General features: G+C 48.1%; 2 protein-coding genes across 6 annotated transcripts in view; both read right to left on the reverse strand.

Annotated features, from left to right (window-relative positions):
• The window catches only part of LOC149467054 (uncharacterized), a 30683-nt gene extending 25067 nt beyond the window's left edge, over positions 1 to 5616 (reverse strand). The window contains exon 1 of the mRNA XM_089672305.1: positions 5506 to 5616. The gene's annotated coding sequence lies outside the window, so the exon portion shown is untranslated. The remainder of the gene's footprint in view (positions 1 to 5505) is intronic.
• Positions 5617 to 9049: 3433 nt separating this feature from the next.
• On the reverse strand, positions 9050 to 26013 carry LOC149467055 (putative methyltransferase DDB_G0268948). Of its 5 annotated transcripts, none has more exons than XM_089672308.1 (8): positions 25861 to 26013; positions 22658 to 22787; positions 20220 to 20380; positions 19956 to 20058; positions 18126 to 18236; positions 14707 to 14807; positions 13436 to 13573; positions 9050 to 10443 (listed from the first exon to the last, which is right to left on the reverse strand). In XM_089672308.1, the coding sequence occupies exons 2-8, from the start codon at positions 22766 to 22768 to the stop codon at positions 10356 to 10358; spliced, it is 813 nt and encodes a 270-aa protein (XP_089528434.1). In that variant the 5' UTR covers positions 22769 to 22787; positions 25861 to 26013; the 3' UTR covers positions 9050 to 10355. The 5 variants fall into 5 exon arrangements, with proteins under 5 accessions (XP_089528434.1, XP_089528435.1, XP_089528437.1 ...); XM_089672309.1 differs by lacking the exon at positions 25861 to 26013 and adding an exon at positions 25160 to 25232; XM_089672311.1 differs by lacking the exon at positions 25861 to 26013 and adding an exon at positions 25164 to 25187.

A 26013-nucleotide genomic window follows, 5' to 3' on the forward strand; every position in this document is an offset into this window, starting at 1 on the left:
GAACCCCCCATAATGGGCACAGCGGGTGTACAGACCCGGGAACTTGGCCCAGGGATGGAGGGAACCCCTCATAATGGACACAGCGGGTGTACAGACCTGGGACCTCAGTGCAGATTATAGCCCCTGCAATGTTTTACTGCTATCCCAAGCTCCATTAGTGAGATCTCCCATTACTTCAGTCCCAGGGACAACACATCACCAGACTCTCCAACTCCACCCAGAACTAGAAATACACATATATGGCTTGCATAGATTTCTATAGGAAGCAGATATTAGAATCAGATAAATGAATGTGAACTCACCCGACGATGGCTGTATTCAGAGCTCCCTCACCGTCTCAGTCTGGGGTACAACAAATACTAATTGGAATCCATCAAGGGGGGTGAATACGGTTCAGGAGGACAGTATTTTCAGCACAAAACCAAAATGAAGAACACGGGGACAGGACCTTAAACTAACTGGAGGAAAGTTCAAAACTAATCTCAGAAAGTACTATTTTACTGGAAGAGTAGTTGATGCCGGGAATAGACTTCCAGCAGAGGTAGGGAGCCGGACAACAGTAAATAGCTTCAACCATGCTTGGGGCAAGCAATCCAAATGTACAAACAAAACCAGCGCTCAAATCAGACTGGGAAAAACTTTAAATGCCAGATATTGAGGTGCAGCCCTTCAAAGATCGGGAAATCTTGGTACTGGTAAACAAAAGCAAAACACGTCGCACTCTCATCGAGCATTACCGTGGTGAACCACGAATTTATCTAAAACATATAGATGTATACTCACAAACCAAAGAAAATAAAAACAGAGCGTAAAAATCTGTATTGTCAGTCCAATGCGATGATAGACCCTTAATGGGGTAGGCTAATGCGTTTCGGGAGACGCACTCCCGTTGTCAGAGCTCAAGCATAGATCTATACTCAGACAAAAAAAAAGTTAATGAAGAAAAAACAATTAAATAAAAAAACAAAACAAAAAAACCTTAAAACCCCCCCCCCCATAAAAACAGCAAAAAAAAACAAAAAACAAAAACAACCCCCCCCCAAAAAAAAACAAAACAAAACAAAAACAACCCCACTCAAAAAAACAAAAAAAAACAAAACAACCCACCCAAAAAAACAAAAACAACCCCCCCTAAAAAAAAAAAAAAAAGAAACGAAGAAAAAAAGAAAATCCAGGCAGACTCGATGGACCACTCAGTCTTTTCCTGCTGTCACTTTTCTATGTTTCTATCATTGAATGTTTTATTATTAAACTTGACCTTGGCAGAGCTCTGTCCTTCTTCCACCCGTGTACAGGAACTTTGCCCAGGGTCAGTGGGGGGCCCCATGAGATGCCCCTGGTACCTTATATAGGCTTTTTTGGGTGTGCTTTGAGTGTGGGCAAGGACACAGCGGCCCCATGATCCCCTATTGCCTGGGGGCCCCATGAGATGCCCCTGGTACCTTATATAGGCTTTTTTGGGTGTGCTTTGTGTGTGGGCAAGGACACAGCGGCTCCATGATCCCCTATTGCCTGGGGGCCCCATGAGATGCCCCTGGTACCTTATATAGGCTTTTTTGGGTGTGCTTTGAGTGTGGGCAAGGACACAGGGGCCCCATGATCCCCTATTGCCTGGGGGCCCCATGAGATGCCCCTGGTACCTTATATAGGCTTTTTTGGGTGTGCTTTGAGTGTGGGCAAGGACACAGGGGCCCCATGATCCCCTATTGCCTGGGGGCCCCATGAGATGCCCCTGGTACCTTGTATAGGCTTTTTTGGGTGTGCTTTGAGTGTGGGCAAGGACACAGGGGCCCCATGATCCCCTATTGCCTGGGGGCCCCATGAGATGCCCCTGGTACCTTATATAGGCTTTTTTGGGTGTGCTTTGAGTGTGGGCAAGGACACAGGGTCCCCATGATCCCCTATTGCCTGGGGGCCCCATGAGATGCCCCTGGTACCTTATATAGGCTTTTTTGGGTGTGCTTTGAGTGTGGGCAAGGACACAGGGGCCCCATGATCCCCTATTTCCCAGGAGCCCCATGAGTTATCAGTCCACCCCTGTTCATGAGAGACCCAGCATTGCCTTTGCCAAATACAACCATCATTCACCGCAGGTTGGTGGCCTGAATCCCTGACAGGAACAATTATCTCTGGTACTTGGAAGACAAATGCTGCTCTGGCATAATAAACTGAAGGTGAAATAAAACGATGTGCCGTACCCAATTACACACAAATGAAATCCATCATACTAAACCCAAACCAGACGTTTATGGGCGCTCGCTCACCTTATTAATATGACCGAAATGTAGAAGGCCTTTCCCCTTTCCAGCCAGGACCCGGATGTCTCCCCACTGGTGGATGCAAGCAGCTCCAACTCCAGGATCACAACCAATGGAAGGGAAAACATAGTGCTCCCCGACGTAAAGTCTTTATTGCTACAAAGTAAATAGATTCGCTTGTCTATAGAATAAACAAGCCTTCAGTCACGGGGTGGCCTCATGTCATCAAACAACTCCTGTACATCGATCTCCTCCGGCTAGCAAGCTTGCTACCTGGAGGTTGTTTTATCACAGAGTTCCTGCAGAAGTTATTTGGTGACATGTCTCTCTGCCCTCACGAGACCACCCTGTGACTGTAGACTTGTTTGATTCAGGCATGCTTGGGACAAACCTAAATCTATCCACTTGCCAGACGCAACACATACATATATGTTGCGGTCTGCAAGTGGTTTACCGGGGTTATGGCTGAAGCTCGCCAGTGTTTCTCGGGCTTACCATTTCAACCGATGTGCCTGAGTAATGATCCGATGGTGGTGCCAGTAGGTCACAGAGGTGAAGAGAGACCAGGTCATCTCTGATCGCCTCTATGGCTTTGGAGAACCAGGACGATGTCACGCCATCATGACGTCACTTCTAGGGCGGATATAAACAATTTTTTCTCATCCCTTCCCAGCCTATGTGAATGTCCAGCATACATACACACAGCACAGTGTGAGGTCCAGGACCCCAAAGTCAGACTCATCCACTCAGGGTCAGTGCTTTGACTAAGAAACTAGGCAGTTGCCTAGGGCGCACTGCCACCTAGGGGCACCTGTGCGCAGCACAGGTCGGCACTCAGTCTGTGTGGGATGCTTCCAGGTCATAAATGATTCTTCAGCTGAGAGGAGGGGCGGCAGAGGGGAGGAAGAGAGGACAGAGGAAGATTTCGGGTGTCTGGAGACAGTGTAGCAGCTGAGCTGCCGCTCCTTCCAGTGTTCCTCTCAGACTCAGTCCCTTACTGCAAGCCGGCTGGCAGCTGCAAATCACTGTGGAGTGCCAGCCCTTTTCTTTCCATTAATCAGCGGAGTCGGAGCTGCCCCCCTGCAGAGGAAAGTAACTTCTGACTCTGACTCTGTAAATTAAAAGAAATTTAGCAGTTTCATGTTTTGTTGATTTCATATTCTCTACGGCTTTAAAAAAAATTATTCATTTATTACAATTTTTTGGGGGGGCGCAAGTAGCTGGTCTTGCCTAGGGTGCAAAATAGTCTAGCACCAGCCCTGCATCCACCTCTCCAATGAAGGGTAGAAGACAGGAAATACACTGCTAGGAATACAGAGAGCGAGCGATACAATGTAACAACAAAGAATTGTATCCATCTGAAAAGAGATCAGACTGGATACATTGTGTGTAATGGAGTCAGGCACAGGATCCCCGCATTTACCTCTTCGTACAATTTCCATAGAATGTGATGAAAGTAGCAGCAGTGCAGTGGCGGAGTACAGAGGGTGACGGTGATGTCAGGTGATGTCAGGTGATGTCCTGATATCAACCATCAGATGACTGATGGTGGAACATGGAATCTGCACTCTACTTTGTTTATTTGTTAATATTTTTGTGTGACTATAGACCTGTATTCATCCCAAGCATGTTCAAAGGCATAGTCCCCCTTCTGCAAAAATTTATAAAAGCACCTACATTGATAAAATAAAAACAAGTACACATAGGAAATGTTTGCATTGTAGCCTGCAGAGCATTGCAGCCATGATTTACATTGTAGCGTGCGTAGTATTGCAGCCATGATTTGCATTGTAGCCTGCTGAGCATTGCAGCCATGATTTGCATTGTAGCCTGCAGAGCATTGCAGCCATGATTTGCATTGTAGCCTGCAGAGCATTGCAGCCATAATTTGCATTGTAGCCTGCTGAGCATTGCAGCCATGATTTGCATTGTAGCCTGCAGAGCATTGCAGCCATGATTTGCATTGTAGCCTGCAGAGCATTGCAGCCATGATTTGCATTGTAGCCTGCAGAGCATTGCAGCCATGATTTGCATTGTAGCCTGCAGAGCATTGCAGCCATGATTTGCATTGTAGCCTGCAGAGCATTGCAGCCATGATTTGCATTGTAGCCTGCAGAGCATTGCAGCCATGATTTGCATTGTAGCCTGCAGAGCACTGCAGCCATGATTTGCATTGTAGCCTGCAGAGCACTGCAGCCATGATTTGCATTGTAGCCTGCAGAGCACTGCAGCCATGATTTGCATTGTAGCCTGCAGAGCACTGCAGCCATGATTTGCATTGTAGCCTGCAGAGCACTGCAGCCATGATTTGCATTGTAGCCTGCAGAGCACTGCAGCCATGATTTGCATTGTAGCCTGCTGAGCACTGCAGCCATGATTTGCATTGTAGCCTGCTGAGCATTGCAGCCATGATTTGCATTGCAGCCATGATTTGCATTGTAGCCTGCAGAGCATTGCAGCCATGATTTGCATTGTAGCCTGCAGAGCATTGCAGCCATGATTTGCATTGTAGCCTGCAGAGCATTGCAGCCATGATTTGCATTGTAGCCTGCAGAGCATTGCAGCCATGATTGGTGCACGAGTATAAGAAGGTGGGAGGCGCACTGCATAATTAACTCATCTTAGTTGTTTATTCTAACCACTTGCCCACCGCCCTATAGCAGAAATACTGCTACAGGGCGGCAGGGCTGCAAAAAATCATGTATATATACACGTGATTTTGCATTTCCAGGTAGGTGACACGCATGCGCCCTATCTGCGCCACCATTGGCAGCTTCAGCTGTTGATCACCGGGTCCCAGCCAGAGATTCTTTGCTGCCACCCGGCGATTATCACTGAGGGCGGGAGGGGTCTGTATGTAAACAACACAGTTCTCTCCCCTGTCACCTCCAGCACACTGCTTTGTATGACTCTACGAAGCGGCGTGCTTACACAGTAAAACACACAGCACACAGTGAAACAGTACACAGTTAACCCTTTGATCTCCTCAGATGTTAACCCCTTCCTGCCCAGTGTCATTAGTTCAGTGTCAGTGCATTTTATTAGCATGGATCACTGTATTGGTGTCACTGGCAGTTAGTCAGTCCCCCCCCCCAGTGTCAGAATACCTGCCGCAGTCCCACTATAATTTGTTGATTGTGATCATTACTAGTATAAAAAAAATTCCAGTATCTATACTGCCATTTGTAGACGCTATAACTTTCACGTAAACCAATTAATTTACATGTATCGGATTTTTTATTATTACCTTGGAACGAAGCCCTCCAGTGGATCGCTATCAGCGCTGCAGAGGATTCCTTCTGGGTTCGTGAGTTGCAAGTGTGACACACAGCTCTAAAGGAACAGTACAGGTATGCCGTTCCGCCAGAGCGCATGTGCCGGTGATGTCACTAGCTACCGCGCACTAGAATATCTCAATAAAATAGATTAGAAAAAGCAGGAGGCGGCAGAAGCGAAGCTCAGGGCCCTACTAAACTATTTTGCACCCTAGGCAAGACCAGATACTTGCATCCCGCCCCAAAAAAAAGAAATGTATAAAATTTAAAAAAACAGTAGAAAATATTAAATCAACAAAACATGAAACTGTTACATTTCTTTTAATTTGCAAACATAAAAGTGCCATAAGATGCCACGAGCACCAATATTAAAGACAGAATCAGTGTCCCGGATGAACTGTTGCTGTGGCTGACAGTGGCAGGGTGACCGTTGCGGTGAGTGGAGGATGATGGACCCACTCTGACAGATCTTGGGCTGGAGCTCCCCAGGCAATGGGGGAAAGTAAAACGCTGTGACAGCAGGCAGCTGAACTAAGCGATCCCACGCAGTGACAGATCCAACACAACACAGCACCACCAACACTGACACAGATCAGCAGGCACTGGGATCGTGATGATGTCATCACTCACTGACACACTGCACATGTGATGGATGTCCGGCCGGCCAGGTCACACTCACACAGACACAAAACATCAAATCGGACATTACCTTCCTCCGCAGGCGCAGCTCCACCTTGAATGGCAACAGAAGGAATGGCTGGAACTCCACAGTGATCAGCAGCCACGAGCTGGCTTCCAGTAACGGACTGAATCTGAGAGGAACACTGGAACAGGGGCGGACTGACCATTTGGAAACTCGGGCACTGCCCGGGGGCAGTAAGGGGCCCCATGAGATGCCCCTGGTACCTTTTTCCTAGGCTTTTTTGAGTTTGGGCAAGGACACAGGGGCCCCATGATCTCCTATTGCCTGGGGGCCCCATGTGTTGTCAGTCCGCCCCTGCACTGGAAGGAGCCGCAGCTCAGCTGCTACACTGTTTTCAGACACCCGGCATCTTCCTCTGTCCTTTCTTCCTCCCCTCTGCCGTCTCTCCCCTCAGCTGAAGGATCATTCATGGTGTAGCGGTATCCCACACAAAGAAAGTGCTGGCCTGAGCTGTGCCCAGGTGCCCCTAGGTGGCAGTGCACCCTAGTCGGCTGCCTAGATTGCCTAGTGCAAGCGCCAGTCCCGAGTACATACACTCACTGGCCACTTTATTAGGTCCCCCTGTTCAATTGCTTGGTAACACAAATTGCTAATCAGCCAATCACATGGCAGCAACTCCATGCATTTAGGCATCTAGACGTAGTGAAGACAACTTGCTTAAGTTCAAACCGAGCATCAGAATGGGGAAGAAAGGGGATTTAAATAACTTTGAACGTGGCATGGTTGTTGGTGTCAGATGGGCTGGTCTGAATATTTCAAAAACTACTGATCTACTGGGATTTTCACTCACAACCATCTCTGGGGTTTACAGAGAAAGGTCTGAAAAGAGAAAATATCCAGTACTTGTACTAGCAAGATGTACCTAATAAAATGGCCAGTGTATATTTCCCATAAAAATCTCTGAAAAGCGTGTAAAACATGAAGTAATGACAGCAATGCTAGGCACGTTACCGCATGTTTCTTTGTAATGAAGGCCTGAGGACAGTAATGGGGGGGGGGGGGTCAGAGAAAGGTAATCGAGGGACTGGAGACATTAATTTGGGGCCTGAGGACAGTAATGTAGTCACTGGGGACATTAATGGGGGGGGGGGGACTGAGAACAGTAATGGGGTCACTGAGGATATTTTTTGGGGGGGACTGAGGACAGTGATGAGAACATTAATAGGTGGAATGAGGACAGTAATGTGGGCAGACTGAGGACAATAATAAGGGGGACTGGGGACAGTAATGGGGACACTGAGGACATTATTTGGGGGGACTGAGGACAGTAATGAAGGGTTTGAGGACAGTAATAGGGGCCTGAGGACAGTAATGGGGTCATTAATGTGGGGACTGAGAACAGTAATGGGATCACTGAGGACATTATTAGGAGTGGGTAATGAGGACAGTAATGTGGGCCTGAGGACAGTAATTGGGAGGACCGAGGACAATAACAGGGGGGACTGGGTACAGTAATATGGGAACTGGAGGACAGTAATGGGGGTCACTAAATACATTATTTGGGGGGGACTGAGAACAGTAATAGGGGGGCTGAAGACATTAATAGGGGGAAATGAGGACAGTAATGTGGGCCTGAGGACAGTAATTGGGAGGACCGAGGACAATAACAGGGGGGACTGGGGACAGTAATATGGGAGCTGACAGTAATGGGGTCACTAAATACATTATTTGGGGGGACTGAGAACAGTAATAGGGGGGCTGAAGACATTAAAAGGGAGAATGAGTTCAGTAATGAAGGGCTTGAGGACAGTAACGGGGGTCTGAGGACAGTAATGAGGTCACTAATGACAGTGATGGGGGGCCAAGGACAGCGATTGGGTCAGTGAGAATATTAATGGGGGAGAGCCACGCTGATGCACTAGCCTGCCCAGTGCCCTACTGCCTGTCAGGCTGGGGGAGACGGGGGTATGACACCATGTTTTACTGCACCAGGTGACACCACTGAGTGGGGTATTATACTTGCAGGTGGTGTGCTGCTTGTGGATAATAATAAAAGGAACAGAAGATTGTATTTTTACACTGAACACCACTGGGAGAATCTTTGATATTGAAAAAAAATGTATTACATGCTGTTCCACACGTGTGAATTATGTCCTTGATTTCAAGCACAGAGCAATTTACAAAACTCTGGTTCGGCCACATGTTGGGTATGCCATCCAGTTTTGATCGTCAATCCTCAGGAAGGATGTGCTGGAACGGGGGGGAATCCAGAGAAGGCCAGCAAAGCAAATGTGAAGCCAGGAAGACCTCAACTACGAGGAATGACTACAAACATTAACAGTCTTTCCATATTCTCCGTAGAGCTAGAGTCAAAAATAGAAAGATGACCACAATACCAATAAAAAGGTAAAACTCCTGTGATAATATAAATCCACAAAAATAGTGCAACAGGAAGACAGCGACCTCTGACCCCGTCTTATGCGAAGAACAGCTTAAATCCTCAAGTCTCCTTGGACCATGTACCAAATCTGGGCGCTGCAGAAATGCAGGCAAAAAAAATTTGCATTTCTGCAAATTTGTGAAACACGAGCTAAAATACGTAATGCATTTGTGGGGCCGTTATTTCTTAATGGCACCCCAAACATGGGTAACAGTTGCGTGTTTTGCTGTGCAAAAATCGCTGTAGCAAAACATGCTCGTCTCAGTGTCAACATTTGGTTCTTGAGCTTCTTTAGTGAGTGTTGTTGGGGCAGAGGAAGGCCCATTCAAATGACTGCCACTCCAAAAATGGTCTATTAAAAACGGGGCCTTGGATATTAGTAGATGATATAAATGAATGCAATGAGTTGTAAAGTAAAAGCAAGAAGAACATGCAATGTTTTAGTGTTTTCTTTATTATTCTCTATAAATGGAGAAGGTGGAGTGGCTTTGGATTTTGATGAATATAACCAACATATTGAATAAAGTAAACATTTTGTGCTATCATCATGTCATATATGGTATATACACCAAAGAATTAACAAATGATGCAAATTATTAAATGTGACAATGTAGGAAAAAAGTCAAAATAAGGACAAAAAGTGCTTAATATATATAACTTTGTATCTTCTGTGATCATTTAAGGTCAACCACGGCTGTGAATGAATCTATTCAAATAGTGCAGTCCTATACTCCAGTCCTATACGCCAGTCCTATACGCCAGTCCTTACTAAGGGGTATTGACCTTATTATGAATTAAGGTGTACAGCAGGGTCTTCCTCTCAGATAAGTTCCCACCGACACCATTGATCTTTTTAGCGATCTGTAAGAGGGTAACTCTTCCCAACGACCACAGGTGTAAGGAGCATTTTTCCCACCAACCATCACACTAATGTATTATGAGTTGCAGATATAGTATTTTTCAGCAGGGGTTCCCTGAGACTAGAAAGTTATTTCAAGAGTTTTTCTGCATTGAACAAGTTGAGAAATTCTGGTCTACAGTGTTTGTTTAATCCAGCCAGTCTCAATCAGGAGTCCATGGAATCATAGGGTTCCTCCAGATGTTGCTATGGGTTCCTTGAGCTGTGGCTTTGTGGCCTCCCATTTAATGGTTCCTGCATAGTTTTGGGGGGGTCAACGCCATTGGTATTTGTAGAGGTTGCATTGTGACCACCACTGTACAGAGGGGGCATTCTGCCCACAAGCCACCAATGTAAGAGACATTTTTACTCACTGACCTGCAATGGTTTGGTTTTAGCAGGGGTTCCCTGAGACCTGAAAATTATTTCATGACTTGGTTGAGAAAGATTGGCTTAACCTCTTTGTTATGCCTTAGGCGTATATGTGGCAGCACATCAGGTGGAACGTAACACCCAGCCTATGCATACATATATGCATTGCTGTGTTCTGGGACGTGCTCCATTGGCACCCCGAGAACTGTGAACAAGCTGCGGTATTGGGACTGTGCTATTGGGGATGATTCTTACACAGCAGTGGCTGAAAGTAAATGTCCACAGACAAAACAGTTATATAGGATTTACTTCATGGTTTGATTTTCTATATTATGAATTACGCCCGATTTTTGGTACGTTTGACATACAGAAACTATTAACAGAATTCTGATGTGGTAAAATACCAATCAGCGGGGTCTCCAGCCATGTCTTGCAGGATTCAACGTTGTTTTCCCAAGTCCTTGCTTCACTACGGTTTAGAAGCCAATACCAGGACGTTTCGCAGCCAAAGTTCAACCTCCGTTTCAATGGAGGACGTCCCCATGATCTGAAGGTACCTGAAAAAGGATTTATGCACAGTATTATTATACAGGACTTCTATAGCGCCAACAGTTTGTGAAGTGCTTTACAATCTAAAGAGAGACAGTACAGTTACAATAAAATACAAAAGGGGTTAAGAGGGCCCTGCTCATAAGAGCTTACAATCTAATAGGGTAGGGCAAGTGGTAAAAAAGGTTATAACTGCGGGGGATGAGCTGATGGAAGAGTTAAGGTTCAGTGGTTAGGTGCAGGCATGATAGGATTTCCTGAACAGCTGAATTTTCAGGGATTGCCTAAGAGTAGAGACTGGGGTAGGGAGTTCTAGGGCAGGGGCCTCCAAACTTAGAAGCAAAGAGCCAGTTTACTGTTCTTCAGGCTTTATGGGAGCCGGACTGTGTCCAGTGGGAGTAAAAAGTGCCCCATCAATTGAGTCAGTGGAAGGAATAGTGCCCCATCAATTGAGTCAGTGGAAGGAATAGTGTCCCATCAATTGAGTCAGTGGAAGGAATAGTGTCCCATCAGTTGTGTCAGTGGGAGGAATAGTGCCCCATCAGTTGTGTCAGTGGGAGGAATAGTGCCCCATCAGTTGTGTCAGTGGGAGGAATAGTGCCCCATCAGTTGTGTCAGTGGGAGGAATAGTGCCCCATCAGTTGTGTCAGTGGGAGGAATAGTGCCCCATCAGTTGTGTCAGTGGGAGGAATAGTGCCCCATCAGTTGTGTCAGTGGGAGGAATAGTGCCCCATCAGTTGTGTCAGTGGGAGGAATAGTGCCCCATCAGTTGTGTCAGTGGGAGGAATAGTGCCCCATCAGTTGTGTCAGTGGGAGGAATAGTGCCCCATCAGTTGTGTCAGTGGGAGGAATAGTGCCCCATCAGTTGTGTCAGTGGGAGGAATAGTGCCCCATCAGTTGTGTCAGTGGGAGGAATAGTGCCCCATCAGTTGTGTCAGTGGGAGGAATAGTGCCCCATCAGTTGTGTCAGTGGGAGGAATAGTGCCCCATCAGTTGTGTCAGTGGGAGGAATAGTGCCCCATCAGTTGTGTCAGTGGGAGGAATAGTGCCCCATCAGTTGTGTCAGTGGGAGGAATAGTGCCCCATCAGTTGTGTCAGTGGGAGGAATAGTGCCCCATCAGTTGTGTCAGTGGGAGGAATAGTGCCCCATCAGTTGTGTCAGTGGGAGGAATAGTGCCCCATCAGTTGTGTCAGTGGGAGGAATAGTGCCCCATCAGTTGTGTCAGTGGGAGGAATAGTGTCCCATCAATTGAGTCAGTGGGAGGAATAGTGTCCCATCAATTGAGTCAGTGGGAGGAATAGTGTCCCATCAATTGAGTCAGTGGGAGGAATAGTGCCCTAAGAGCTGGATAAAGGCAAGCAAAGGGCCACAGTTTGTAGACTACTGTTCTAGAGGATAGGAGAGGCTCTGGAGAAGTCCTGTAGACAAATATGGGAGGTGGAGACAAGAGAGCTAGAGAGCAGGAGATCCTTGGAAAAGCAGAGAGGACAGTTTGGATGATATTTGGAGACAAGATTGGCGATGTAGCTCGGGGAAGAGTCGTGGATGGCTTTGTATGTTGTTGTTAATATTTTGAATTTAATTTGCTGGGTAATCAGAAGTCAATGGAGGGATTGGCAGAGAGGGGTGGCAGACACTGAGCGGGTGGTAAGCTATAGGAGTCTGGCAGATCATGATAGACTGAAGAGGGGATAGCCTATGGAGAGGTAGGCCTATGTGAAAGGAGTTGCAATAGTCAAGGAGACAGATAACAAGGGAGTGAATGAGTAGCTTGGTGGTTTCTTTGGTTAAAAAAGGGTGAATTGTAAAGGTGTTACAGAGGTGAAGTCTACAAGTTTGATAGTGATTGGATTTGGGGCCAAAAGGATAGGTCAGAGTCCAGGATTAGAGCCAATACCCTGGTGTGAGGGGGGGGGGGGAACTGATAGTTGTATTATTGATCTTGATGGAAAAGTCAGGGTGGAGGGCACGAGTTAAGGGAAATATCAGCTCAGATTGGAAGGATTTTGTCTAAGGAAGTGGTGTGACACATCCACGTTGATATGTCAGTAAGCTAGTAATGCGAGAGGAGACTAAAGGAGCGAAGAGATGAGTGGAGAGATTTGGGTGTTGTTGGAGATGGTATTGGAAGCTATGGGAGGTTATCAAGTGACCAAGAGAGGAGGTGTAGATAGGGAAGAGAAGGGGTCCAAGAACAGAGCCTTGGGGGACCCTTATAGAAAGAGGAATTGGAGTAGAGGAGACAGCATTATAGGTAACAATGAAGGAGCACTGTGACAGATAGGAGGGGAACCAGAAAAAAAACTGAATCTTGGAGGCCAAGTCAGTGGAGTATATTCCGAGATCATTCCCAAAGACTAATACCTGCAATCTCTCCAAGCCAAACTTCATGAAAACCGTTTTTTTTACTGGCTTCCAGTTGGGTTAAAGGCTTGGTCCACCTTTTGGACCAGGATTATATTACACTCATATATAAGGTAAAACATGAAACACTGATGCATACCCCACCCCCAAGACCCACATCACAAGGTGCATCTTCCTAGGAAGTCCTGTTTATTTTTTTTTTTAATTTGGGGGGCTGTGTTTGGTTCTTTTCACACAGTTGTGTCATGAATGGAAATTACGACACGTTCTATCTGCCATCATTGCAGATGGGCTCAGCATAGCATGCTGGCAGAAAAGCCCTGACTTCACTGCAAGTCAAGGGTACTCTATCTGCACTTTCCCCAGTCCCAGAAAAGAAGGCCCACACCTCCGTCCAGACCATTTCCAAGTCTGTACAAAGGTACAGACCTATTTTCCAAAGGTCCAAAGTAACAGCTTTGAACATGTTAGCCAGATTCTGGCTTTAAATTGATGTATACTTAAAGACTATTTAAAGCTTCATGTCCTTCTAAGATCGTTCAGTCCACAGGGTGACAACGCTGCTGCACGATTTTGACTTTTCTTGTCCTGTGTTCCCCGCTGCTACTTCCTGTCCTATTCACCTACATTCTCACCTTTCCTCTACTGTTTTTATAGTTTCTTTTGCTTTCTCAGGCTCACTCCTAAGATACGACTGGAACATGGAGAAGGTCTGAATAAATCCCAGCAGACCTGACAATGGCATTCGGATTTTGGTCACAACGCTTTCTATCCTGTAAGGCAAAATAGCACTGCGAGTTAATGAAGAGGTTAAAGAAAACAAATGCAATCTGAGCAATTCTATTATCAGTTATTTATATAGTGGGATCATATGCCGTAGCGCTGTATAAAAGGAAAATAAAAGGGTGACTAAAGCAGAGAATACCAAAGTATACAACCAATTGCAGCTTCTGCAATTAGTACCTTGTCCCCATGTGGATGAGGGCCTCTTCTGCACTACCCTGGCCTGGTGGCTGTGCCTTATCGGAATCTGGAGGCCCCCCCTTTACCAAGATCTCATCCCCACCCATGTGAATGAGTATAGGGTAAATAGTATCTCTACTCATTCACCAAAACAGAATGTCAAAAAGTAAAATAAAAATACAAACACCATTTCTGACATTTCCTTAAAAAAAAAAAAAAAAAAACCCCACACCACATCCCCTGATCTTAATCCAGTGTCAATAACGATGGACACCGACCTGTAAGAAAAATAAATAAAAAAACAAAACCGGTCCCGTCGCTGACACTTGCCGAATCACAGGTAAACATGGGGGAGAGGTCACCCCATAATCAATCATTCACATGGCGAGGACCTAGGATCTGGGGGTCCCCTTGTTTCTAAAAGGGTAACCCCTACACCCCCACCAAGCTAGAGTTGTGGGGAAGGGGTACTTGTCCTCATCAACATGGGGACAAGGTGCTTTTGGAGGGGAGCACCCCCCCAAAAACACCCCACCCATGTTGAAGGCATGCGGCCTGGTATGGCTCGGGGGGCACTAAATCATCCCCCCCTTTCCTGGCCTACTGGGCTGCATGCTCAGGTAAAGGTTTGGAATGGATCATGGGGTGACCCCATGACATTTTTATTTTTACACTCTGGCATGGGGTTCCCCTCAAAATCCATACCATACCCCAAAAACCTGGTATGGATTGGGAGGAGACCCCCACATTTTTTTTTTTTTTCATGCCAGCATTCATTTGGTTACATTCTGCTATCAGCAGGGAATCCTATTTACAGTTATTAACCCTTTCAACCATTTTGTGAAAAGATATGGCAATATGACAATGTGAATGCAAAGAACCCATTAAAGGGTGACAAGAGGTTACACCGTATCAGATGAGTGATCTATAGAAGTAGTCGGACCTTCTTTTGTCGGTGTAAGGGATGGATTCAAATATTTCCTTGTATCCAGTCTTCACATGGTGAACCTTCTCGTGCTGATATGGAGCCAGAATATTTTCCACCTGAAAATAAATAAAATCTTTTTCCTTACACATTGGGACAATAGTGATTTTACAATAATTCATTTAGGATGAACTTACTGTACATTTAAAAAGTTGGGTCCACGTTAAAATCCAGTTGAACCTCCTTTAAAATCAGATAAATACATTCCAGGTGCATCAAAATAAAGGTGTACAAAGTCTTACGGGTAATTTTCTTTACAAAGCAGCCACAGCCGGAGTAGAAAAGCCCATCCACTGCCAGTGGCTGAAAAGAAGGACCCTTGCTCTCTGTGTTGAAGCAGTGGCCTCTTTGCCGAGGTCCAACGTGCTCCCTGTGGAGTCAGACCTACAGCTCTGCAAGTCAGTGAAGCTCATACTCCCTGTGCATTGGAAAGCCCTAGCTGTGAATAAGCAAGTAAGGGGTCAGATCTCTGAAGAGAGACCACTGCTTCCACACAGGGAGCAAGGATCCTTCTCTGCTGCAGCTGGCAGGAGACAGGCTTTTCTACTCAGACTGTTGTTGGTTTTCTGCTCAAGCACACTGTAAGACATTGTACACCTTTTGATTTGATACACCTGAGATGTATTTATCTGATTTACCAAAACGTTCAACTGGCTTTCAATAGAGATGGCCACATAGGCCTAAAACGTGATTCCTGCTGAATTGGACAAAATTAGAGCTGTGGGTGTCCCCGTCACAACTTCCCCCACTCAACAAAAGAGAAATGTCAAGCTTAAAGCTGAACTGCAGAGAAAGGAAATGTTCCCCCTAGCATTGGGGCTGACCCTGCACTACAGGGGTTAATTGGGGAGCCTCAAAAAGCACTTTTAATTACCCACTCCTTCACTCACACAGGCTCCCTCCAGACTTTAAGACTGGTTTCCGCAGCCTCTTCTGTGCTACGGTCCAGCAGTCGCAAGTCCTCTGCAGGGGCGGACTGACCATTCAAGCACTCGGGCACTGCCCGAGGGCCTGGGGTCAGTAGGGGGCCCCATGAAATGCCCCTGGTACCTTTTTTATAGGCTTTTTTGAGTGTGGGCAAGGACACAGGGCCCCATGATCCCCTATTGCCCGGGGGCCCCATGAGTTGTCAGTCTACCCCTAGTCCTCTGACATCATCAAATGCAATGCAAAGCCCATAGCTCTGCACATGAGGACACCAAGGGGCAGTTCATAGACAGGTAGGAGAGCTCTGGGTGCAGGAGCGGAAGACCCAGGAGCGGAAGACCCAGGAGCGGAGGACCCAGGAGCGGAAGACCCGGAGCGGAGGACCCAGGAGCGGAGGACCCGGAGCGGAAGACCCAGGAGCGGAGGACCAGGAGCGGAAGACCCAGGAGCGGAAGACCCAGGAGCGGAAGACCCAGGAGCGGAAGACCCGGAGCGGAAGACCCAGGAGCGGAGGACCGGGAGCGGAAGACCCAGGAGCGGAGGACCGGGAGCGGAAGACCCAGGAGCGGAGGACCGGGAGCGGAAGACCCAGGAGCGGAGGACCGGGAGCGGAAGACCCAGGAGCGGAGGACCGGGAGCGGAAGACCCAGGAGCGGAGGACCGGGAGCGGAAGACCCAGGAGCGGAGGACCGGGAGCGGAAGACCCAGGAGCGGAGGACCGGGAGCGGAAGACCCAGGAGCGGAGGACCGGGAGCGGAAGACCCAGGAGCGGAGGACCGGGAGCGGAAGACCCAGGAGCGGAGGACCGGGAGCGGAAGACCCAGGAGCGGAGGACCAGGAGCGGAAGACCGGGAGCGGAAGACCCGGAGCGGAAGACCCAGGAGCGGAGGACCGGGAGCGGAAGACCCAGGAGCGGAGGACCGGGAGCGGAAGACCCAGGAGCGGAGGACCGGGAGCGGAAGACCCAGGAGCGGAGGACCGGGAGCGGAAGACCCAGGAGCGGAGGACCGGGAGCGGAAGACCCAGGAGCGGAGGACCGGGAGCGGAAGACCCAGGAGCGGAGGACCGGGAGCGGAAGACCCAGGAGCGGAGGACCGGGAGCGGAAGACCCAGGAGCGGAGGACCGGGAGCGGAAGACCCAGGAGCGGAGGACCGGGAGCGGAAGACCCAGGAGCGGAGGACCGGGAGCGGAAGACCCAGGAGCGGAGGACCGGGAGCGGAAGACCCAGGAGCGGAGGACCGGGAGCGGAAGACCCAGGAGCGGAGGACCGGGAGCGGAAGACCCAGGAGCGGAGGACCGGGAGCGGAAGACCCAGGAGCGGAGGACCGGGAGCGGAAGACCCAGGAGCGGAGGACCGGGAGCGGAAGACCCAGGAGCGGAGGACCGGGAGCGGAAGACCCAGGAGCGGAGGACCGGGAGCGGAAGACCCAGGAGCGGAGGACCGGGAGCGGAAGACCCAGGAGCGGAGGACCGGGAGCGGAAGACCCAGGAGCGGAGGACCGGGAGCGGAAGACCCAGGAGCGGAGGACCGGGAGAGGAAGACCCAGGAGCGGAGGACCGGGAGCGGAAGACCCAGGAGCGGAGGACCGGGAGCGGAAGACCCAGGAGCGGAGGACCGGGAGCGGAAGACCCAGGAGCGGAGGACCGGGAGCGGAAGACCCAGGAGCGGAGGACCGGGAGCGGAAGACCCAGGAGCGGAGGACCGGGAGCGGAAGACCCAGGAGCGGAGGACCGGGAGCGGAAGACCCAGGAGCGGAGGACCGGGAGCGGAAGACCCAGGAGCGGAGGACCGGGAGCGGAAGACCCAGGAGCGGAGGACCGGGAGTGGCGAACCAGGAGTGCAAAGAACCTCCTAATATTACTAGTAATATTAGTACTGTATTTAAAGCAGACATCTTAAGGATCTTCAGTCCAGCCAACAAATACAAATCCTGTAACTGCTGACTTTTAACAAAGACACTCGCCTGTCCAAGGATCCAGCTTCGTCCTCACCTGGGTCAGTTCTTTACTGGTCTTCAGGTCCCTGGTGCCGGCAGGTTAACGGAGCTGGCTGTGACTCCTTGCAGCTTTACAGATGGCTTCCCACTGTGCATGTGTGAGTCGCACTGTACTACCAGAATGGTTCCGCAGACTTTTGGGACCTGCGATGGGTTCCAGAAGGCTGTGGGCAAAAAAGGGTGGGGCCTAGGTGTTCCAAGCAGAAGCGGTAGCAGGTACCTATCAAAAATAGGTTCTCGATTCCCCAAAAAATAAAGTGTCCAAAAGTGATAGAGGAAGGGGGGAGGGGAAAAAAGTTGAATTGCCCCTTTATAGTACAGAATTAATGAAGCTTAGCTGACCAAAGGCTTCTAAATCCTTACATCGAACTTTTATATCATAACAGAGCTACTTATCACTTGCAGTATGCAAAACAAGGGGTACTGAAAACACAAAAACATTCAATACTGACGTCTGCAAAGACTTGGCTCATCTGTTCTGAGCGCTCCTTGTAGTGAACTTCCATGTGGGGGAGATAGGAGAAGAAAGCGAGGCAACCTCGTGGCTTTAAGATCCGATCCACCTGAAATGATGACGTCTACATTATAATATCAGCAAAAATGTGCCCCATTCACTGAACAGGATGAAATAATGACAGTATCAAACAAATTAAAAAAAAAAAAAAAAAAAAAAAAAAAAAAAAAAATGTATAATCTAGCGTACAGACTTCTGTGATTTTGGAATATAATGTGTAGCACGGTGTATAGAGCGCAGCAGTTGGGGTATCTAGTGTATAGCATAGTGTTTAGTGTGCAGCAGTTTGGGGTATTGTAACGGAACCGACTCCATTCTGCACTTGGGTACTTCCGTTAGAATACCGCTTCCCTGTCCGAACACCGACCTCAGACACCACCACCGACCATACAATACTAGACGACACCAGTCTTGAAGTAAACCAGGAAATAGACTCATTTATTTTAGACACAGATACAAGATATATACACTCAAGGGGACAGTCCCCCCCCCCCCGCATAATGACACAGGGCAGGGCAATCTACCTTTAGTAACAAGAGACACACCAGCAGACAGTCCCATCAGGAGGGAGGGCTGCTGGAAACACCCCCACCAAGCCAATACACAAACACATATCCCATAATAGTTTGCTCCCAAGCAAGACACACAATAGAACAATGGGATGCAACCACATGGCATTAAACAATCAACAACCCCCCCACCCCAATATTAGGACAGATCACCCTGTACCCCTAACAGGCACAGGGTGATTTACACATAATAGGGATAGGGGGAGCTGAGACAGGGGTCTCCCCATCTCTCCAAAGTGAGCTGGGTTCCTTGGCCCCCCCACCCAAAGTGACTCCCGTCACAGGTATGTAATGTATAGCACAGTGTTTAGTGTGCAGCAGTTTGGTATATGTAATATATAGCACAGTGTACAGAGTGCAGCCGTCATTTTTTCAACGATCCCGACCCGCATCACCACTCACGAGCAACCCGTATCCTCCTTCACCTCCTATATACCAGCTGGGTGCTCAAGCCCAGGAGTCCACTCTGATCCCACTCCACTCTAAGTTTCAATAAGTCAAGTCACACACCAAAGGTCTGTGCTCCACTGTTTATTCCACTGACAACTCCTGCTGGAAGCCACACCCCTAAAGTGTTTTACCCATCACCAGGGGCGGACTGACCATTTGGAAACTCGGGCGCTGCCCGAGGACCCGAGGGTCAGTAGGGGGCCCCCATGAGATGCCCCTGGTACCTTTTTCATAGGCTTTTTTGAGTTTGGGCAAGGACACAGGGGCCCCATAATCCCCCATTGCCCGGGGGCCCCATGAGTTGTCAGTCCGCCCCTGCCCATCACAGGATTTAACGATTAGGTTCTGTGATGGTTGAAACGCGTCAGTGCATTGGCCTCCGGCAGGAGTTGTCGGTGTCAGTAGGTTAAACAACAGTGGAGCAGAGGCTTTTGCTGTGTGGCTTGACTTATTGGAGTTCAGTTTGGTGTATGTATTGCATAGCACAATGAGCAGATGCAGTGATCCACTGAATGCAATATACAGCACAGCAGTTAAGGGTATGCAAGTTAAATCATAATGTAGAAGGTATGTAAAAAACAAAATGCATGCATTGTACAGCTGTATACAACACAATGTTCAGGGGTGCAGATTCTGTTAACATGCAGCACAGTGTACAGAATGCAGTGGTCAGGCATATGTAACGTACAGCACATTTTACAAGGTGCAGCAGTCAGAAAAATTAAAAATGAGAAGATTCATTTTTTTACCTCTTTTAGAAACTTCTCAATGTTAAACCAATGGACAGCAGCGCAGGCTGTTAGTAGATCGACAGAGGCGTCACCAACCGGCACCTCTTCAGCTGGACAGGCACTGCAGGGACGATAGGTTAGGCTAGAATTAGTGACCCCATTTAGTTAGATTTACAGCCCCACCCTGGACTCTGTGCTTCTGACTTTTCTGCCCCATCAATGCCCCAAAGGACACAATGGGGTCGGTCTGTTTATAACGGATTCACTGAAGAATGTCCTCACCTGTATGTGACATTGGGTGACCCCGGGGCTTTCTTGGCCTCCTCTATCTGAGCCTCACTGATGTCGGTTCCGAGGACTTTCTCAAAGAACGGAGAGAGAATTCTTGTGCTCTGCCCCGTTCCACAGCCAACGTCCACGGCAAATCCATAGGGTTTAGGCAGCTAGGAAGACAAAAACATCCTCAAAATATATCAGAGGGACACTGCTGTTGTTTTCAGTCCAACCTCTCGCCGCCCACGTAATGCATATGTGTGGCTGCAAAGAGGGTGGGCTTTAGAGTCCACACACCACACATAGTAGTCCATAGAAGGCCAAGATTTCTGTGCTGAAATCCCAGCACAGTGATTGAATCATAGCCAGCTCTTGGCCACCTTTCCCAATCAGGGGCTAATGGGCCAGGCTTCCGATCATGTGACCACTGTGAAAGCCAATCATGATCATCGTTTTGTAAAGCACTGCGCAAACTGTTGGGGCTATATAAATCCTGTTTAACAATTGTAGCACCCTCCTAGGTAGCTAGGGGGAACTAGACTCCAATTGTTAGCTAGGGCTGAGCAGCAGCCTGGAAGGAATAGCTAGCTGGGGTTCAAAATTGGGTCAGAGCTGAGAGGCTCTGCAGACCAGCCCTCTGGAATTTCTCACTGCACTAGAACTTTGGAGAAAGTTCCAGAAGCAGTGGGTGGATCTAAGGAGTGGCTGATTGGCACTTTTGAGGGTGCCTGAACAATCCCCATGAGGAGGCTTGGCAAGGGGCCAGGACAACCCTTAAAAGTGATTGAGCCTGCTCAGCAGCAGGAGAGATTTGGTGGAAAAAAAAGAATGATGTGAGGCTGGGGCCGGAGCCTATCAGGGGGCCCAGATGGAAAGGGGCTCACCTGCAGACAGAGGACCTTGGGAGGCTGAAAACTTGGAACTTCACTGGCCCGCTGAGAGAGGACCACCTGCGTGGCAAGGAAGGAGCAGCCCAGCTAGATGGCTTGGTAGCAGCCAGCAACCCACCAGCAATTTGATCTATCCAAAACTGATCTCATAATATTTCCTCCCCCATGTGCCTCTTCCCCTGATTTCTCGGTCAGGATCAATAGCAACACTATCAACCCATCCCCCGCATGCCAGGGTGCTAGGTGTAACTATGTAATCTGAACTATCCTTTCAGGCCCACATCCAATCCCTGTCCAAATCATGCCGCCTCAACCTCTGCAACATCTCCAGAATACGCCCATTTTTAACCAATGATACCACAAAGCTCCTAACTCACTCCCTGGTCATCTCTCGCCTCGACTACTGCAACTCCCTCCTCATTGGATGACCTTTACATAGGCTGCCCCCCCTCCAGTACACCATGAACACTGCTTCCAGGCTCATCCACCTTACTAACCATTCAGTGTCCTCCACCCCTCTCTGCCAATCCCTCCACTGGCCTTACATTCAGTGTCCTCCACCCCTCTCTGCCAATCCCTCCACTGACCTTACATTCAGTGTCCTCCACCCCTCTCTGCCAATCCCTCCACTGGCCTCCATTCAGTGTCCTCCACCCCTCTCTGCCAATCCCTCCGCCGGCTTCCACTCGCCCAACGAATAAAATTCAAAATACTAACAACAACTTACAAAGCCATCCACAACTCTGCCCCCAGCTACATCACCAACCTGGTCTCAAAATATCAACCAAACCGCTCTCTTCGATCCTCCCAAGACCTTCTGCTCTCTAGTTCCCATGTCACCTCCTCCCATGCTCACTTCCAGGACTTCTCCTGAGCTTCTCCCATCCTATGGAACTCCCTACCCCAATCTGTCCAGCTATCTCCTAATCTATCCACCTTTAGACGATCCCTGAAAACCTCTCTCTTTAAAGAAGCCTATCCTGCTTCTACCTAGTAAACTGCCATTTATTTCCTCCATCAGCCCATCCCCCCCACAGATATTACCTTTTGTATCACTCAACCCTTCCTCCTAGATTGTAAGAACTAGCGCGCCGGGCCCTCTGTTTCCTCTTGTACCATATTGTATTGTAACTGTAATGTATGCCTTCAATTTGTAAAGCTCTGAGCAAACTGTTGCCGCCATATAAATCCTGTATAATAATAAAAAATAATATTTGAGAAGTTGATGAATTATTTTGGAAAATAGGAATAAAAAAAAAAAAAATTTTTTTGGTGTTCTGAATAAAGCATGAAAGAGTTAGACCCTCTGTCATGGTCTTGATTTTTTACTCACTTGCTGTCCCTGGGGGCACCATTAATTGGGACAGGAAGGTGGGGGAAATTTCCCTATCGAGTCACAGACAGTAGTGAGAATCTGACAGCACTCTTCCCTGCTCTGTCCAATAGAGAGAAAAAAAAAAGTTTTGGCTGGACACCCCCTTTAATAAACTGGAGTGGCTCTACTTATCCAAGCGAAGTCATTCTACTTTGTTTTTAGCAGAGGGAAGCGTCTCTCACCCTTTCATCCACAAAACTGAAGATAAGGTCGATTATTTCTTGCGGTGGCTCAAACCTGAATTTTTGATAATACGAGGCGTGCTCCTTTCCTTCAAACAGCTGTGTAGACATTGCCGACTCAGATTACCACCTATAGTTATAAATCAGAAAAAAAACATTTGTTTTATTAAAAAAAAAAAAGACATACAATATATAAAAGGGACTTTATGGGGGGGGGGTGTCCTTTCCAATCACTTTAATCTGCATGGACAAGATGAACATACAATATAGAAAGGAGATGGAGTGTGACATGAAAAGTAAAAGGCTTTGTTCAGGACTTTCATTAGCAGGTCGATGAGGAGGAGCCAGAGAAGGAGAAATATAAGCAGGTGATACTTCAGCTTTCAGCGACATTTTGTAGGGAAAGGCGACTCCCTTGCGGAATCTCTGTTCTGCGGGCCATGAAATCGCACATTGCTGAATGTCAGCAGAATGCTACAAATGTGTTTTTCTGATTTGTTACCACCTTTGTTATGCAGGACATAGATGGGTCGAAAACCAGCCGTTTTTTTAAAAAAAAACCATGAAAAATCAGTCGTTCAATAGGCCGACATTACCATCAAGGGTAAAAATAAATCATCCCGTCTTTCATCCCCTCTACGGCCGGCATTTAATTACTTCTGTCCCTGAAGAGAGCTCTGCTGTTATATTTTATATGAAAAGTCTTGCGATTGCAACAATGTATCTATTTGTATCCATTTCGGATACAGATGGTTTTATTTGGATACAAATAGATACATTGTTGCAATCGCAAGACTTTTCATATAAAATATAATAGCGGACTGGAATTCTTCTTTTCCTTCTTCTTGCAGGTCACGGCTCATGCGCAGATTTTTTTTAATCGGTAAAACGATCGGCTGATCTGCCCATCATTGCCGGGAAAATTGGCCGATTTTTTTCCAACTTTACTGAATAAAAAAAAAAGTGCCAAAACCCTGAAAAATGGCCGACCAATTAACCCACTAACAATGCGAAAATCGGCCGATTTTTGACCTGTCTATGGCCGGCATTACTCTATGCTAGAATTATAAAATAAACAAAGTCATATTTTGGCAATAAAGTCTATAAACAATGTAACCGTTTCTGTATACAACTCCACACATCAGACCTGATGGAGAAGGATTTTATTCCAGATGACTTCAGTGGTTCTCTCCACACAAAAGTGAGATTTTAATCATGGATGGAACCCGGCCAGCAGAGTCATCCCGACCATAATTCCTGACCCTTCTCCTGTCCACCATGGAGTTTCCGGTGTCCTTTCCCTTCTTTGTGTGTTTCAGCTCTTCCAGTTACATTGTCCACAGCATAAAATAGAGAGAAATCTCACAGGGATGGTGGGAACCACTCATAATGGGCACAGCGGGTGTACAGCCCCGGGAACTCAGCACAGGGATGGTGGGAACCCCTCATAATGGGCACAGCCCCGGCAACTCACCACAGGGATGGTGGGAACCCCTCATAATGGGCACTGCGGGTGTACAGACCCGGGAACCCAGCACAGGGATGGTGGGAACCCCTCATAATGGGCACAGCGGGTGTACAGCCCCGGGAACTCAGCACGGGGATGGTGGGAACCCCTCATAATGGGCACAGCGGGTGTACAGACCCGGGAACTCAGCACAGGGATGGTGGGAACCCCTCATAATGGGCACAGCGGGTGTACAGACCCGGGAACTCAGCACAGGGATGGTGGGAACCCCTCATAATGGGCACAGCGGATGTACAGACCCGGGAACTCAGCACAGGGATGGTGGGAACTCCTCATAATGGGCACAGTGGGTGTACAGACCTGGGAACTCGGCACGCACACAAAAAAAAAATGTAAGGGGCTCTATCATTTTCCATTTAGGCAGATTGGATCAGAGGAAGGTTGGGTGTAAATGGACAGCAGAATATGTTTACAACCCCCCCCCTCCCTCTATATAACAGGCTCTGTCGGTGGTCACTCTGCAGGAACTGAGCAGACACGGACGTGTCATTTGCCCGCTCTGCTCCAATCAGCGAAGGATCTGCGAGATCATCAGAATGGAGTCCACCCAGCAAGGAAGGGTCCTTAGAGAGATTTCCCCTCACTTCCTGTCCCAGTGACAACTCTTCACCAGACAGGAGTCCCCTCCCCCTCCATATACACATCTATATGAAGAGGAATGGGACGAATGAATGTGAACTCACCCCAGGTGCCGATCTTCAGACCTCACTCGCCGTACAAGAAATGATCAGCCCTGGCGGCAGCGTGCCCGCGTCTTTCCTCCTCCGACGTAACTTTGCTGAACTTTGGACCCGGCTGGCACAGAGTTAATGAGAGGCCTGGCACTGCCTTCTCCAAACAATATGATCTGTTATCGCTCAACTGAATCCATTAATGTCCAATTATTATTCTTAATTGTCGGTCAGCACCCCTCCCCCATCAGCCTGCACCCCTCCCATCAGCCTGCACCCCTCTTCCCTCCCCAGCATACATGCATACAGACAGCACAGTGTGATCTCCAGGAACCCAGAGATGGACTCCTCCACCTCTCCATGGAGGGTAGAAGACAAGAAACGCACTGCTGGGAATACAGAGAGCGAGCGATACAATGTAACAACAAAGAATTGTATCCATCTGAAAAGAGATCAGACTGGATACATTGTGTGTAATGGAGGCAGACACAGGATCCCCGCATTGCCCCCCCCCCCCGTTATCTGCACTTGGTACAATCTGCATATAACGTGACGTATGCAGCAGCAGTGCAATGGCGGAGTACAAAGGGGAAGGTGGTGCCGGGGAATGTCCTGGAATGACTCACGTTAACCCCGGCATCACACCGAAGTGTTTTCCGCAGCGTTTTGCAGAAACGCAGTACAGTCCATTGAACATGATTTCCTATGGGACAGGGTCACATCTCCGCGTTTTCACCCGATGCGTTTTTTGGAAAGGGTCAGGGACTTTTTTGAACACCAGTTTTTTGGTTCTATAGACTTCAATGGAAATGCTGCAGAAAAGCATGTATTGTGTTTTTGATGCATTTTTGCCGTGTTTTGTGTTTTAAACCTGCCTAGCAACAAGGAAAGTAAAAAAAAAAAAGCAAACCACGGCAAAAAACACACCAAAACGTCACGTGTTCATCCCCAGCATGTATAAAGGCACCATCCACCTTCTGCAAAAATGTAATAAATGCACCTACCTTACTAAACTAAAAACTATTTGCATTTATTGCACTGAAGCCTGCAGAGCATCGCAACCATGATTAGTGCATTCAGGTTTATATCCCAGGACAAGGTCAGGATGAAGTTTCCAGTGTGGGGCTGGTGGAAGTTGTGAATGGACTGCAAGACAT

This window comes from Staurois parvus, unplaced genomic scaffold, assembly GCF_062004578.1.
Source record: "Staurois parvus isolate SC_StPar_1 unplaced genomic scaffold, SC_StPar_1.0 ptg000125l, whole genome shotgun sequence".
Taxonomy (NCBI): Eukaryota; Metazoa; Chordata; class Amphibia; order Anura; family Ranidae; genus Staurois; species Staurois parvus.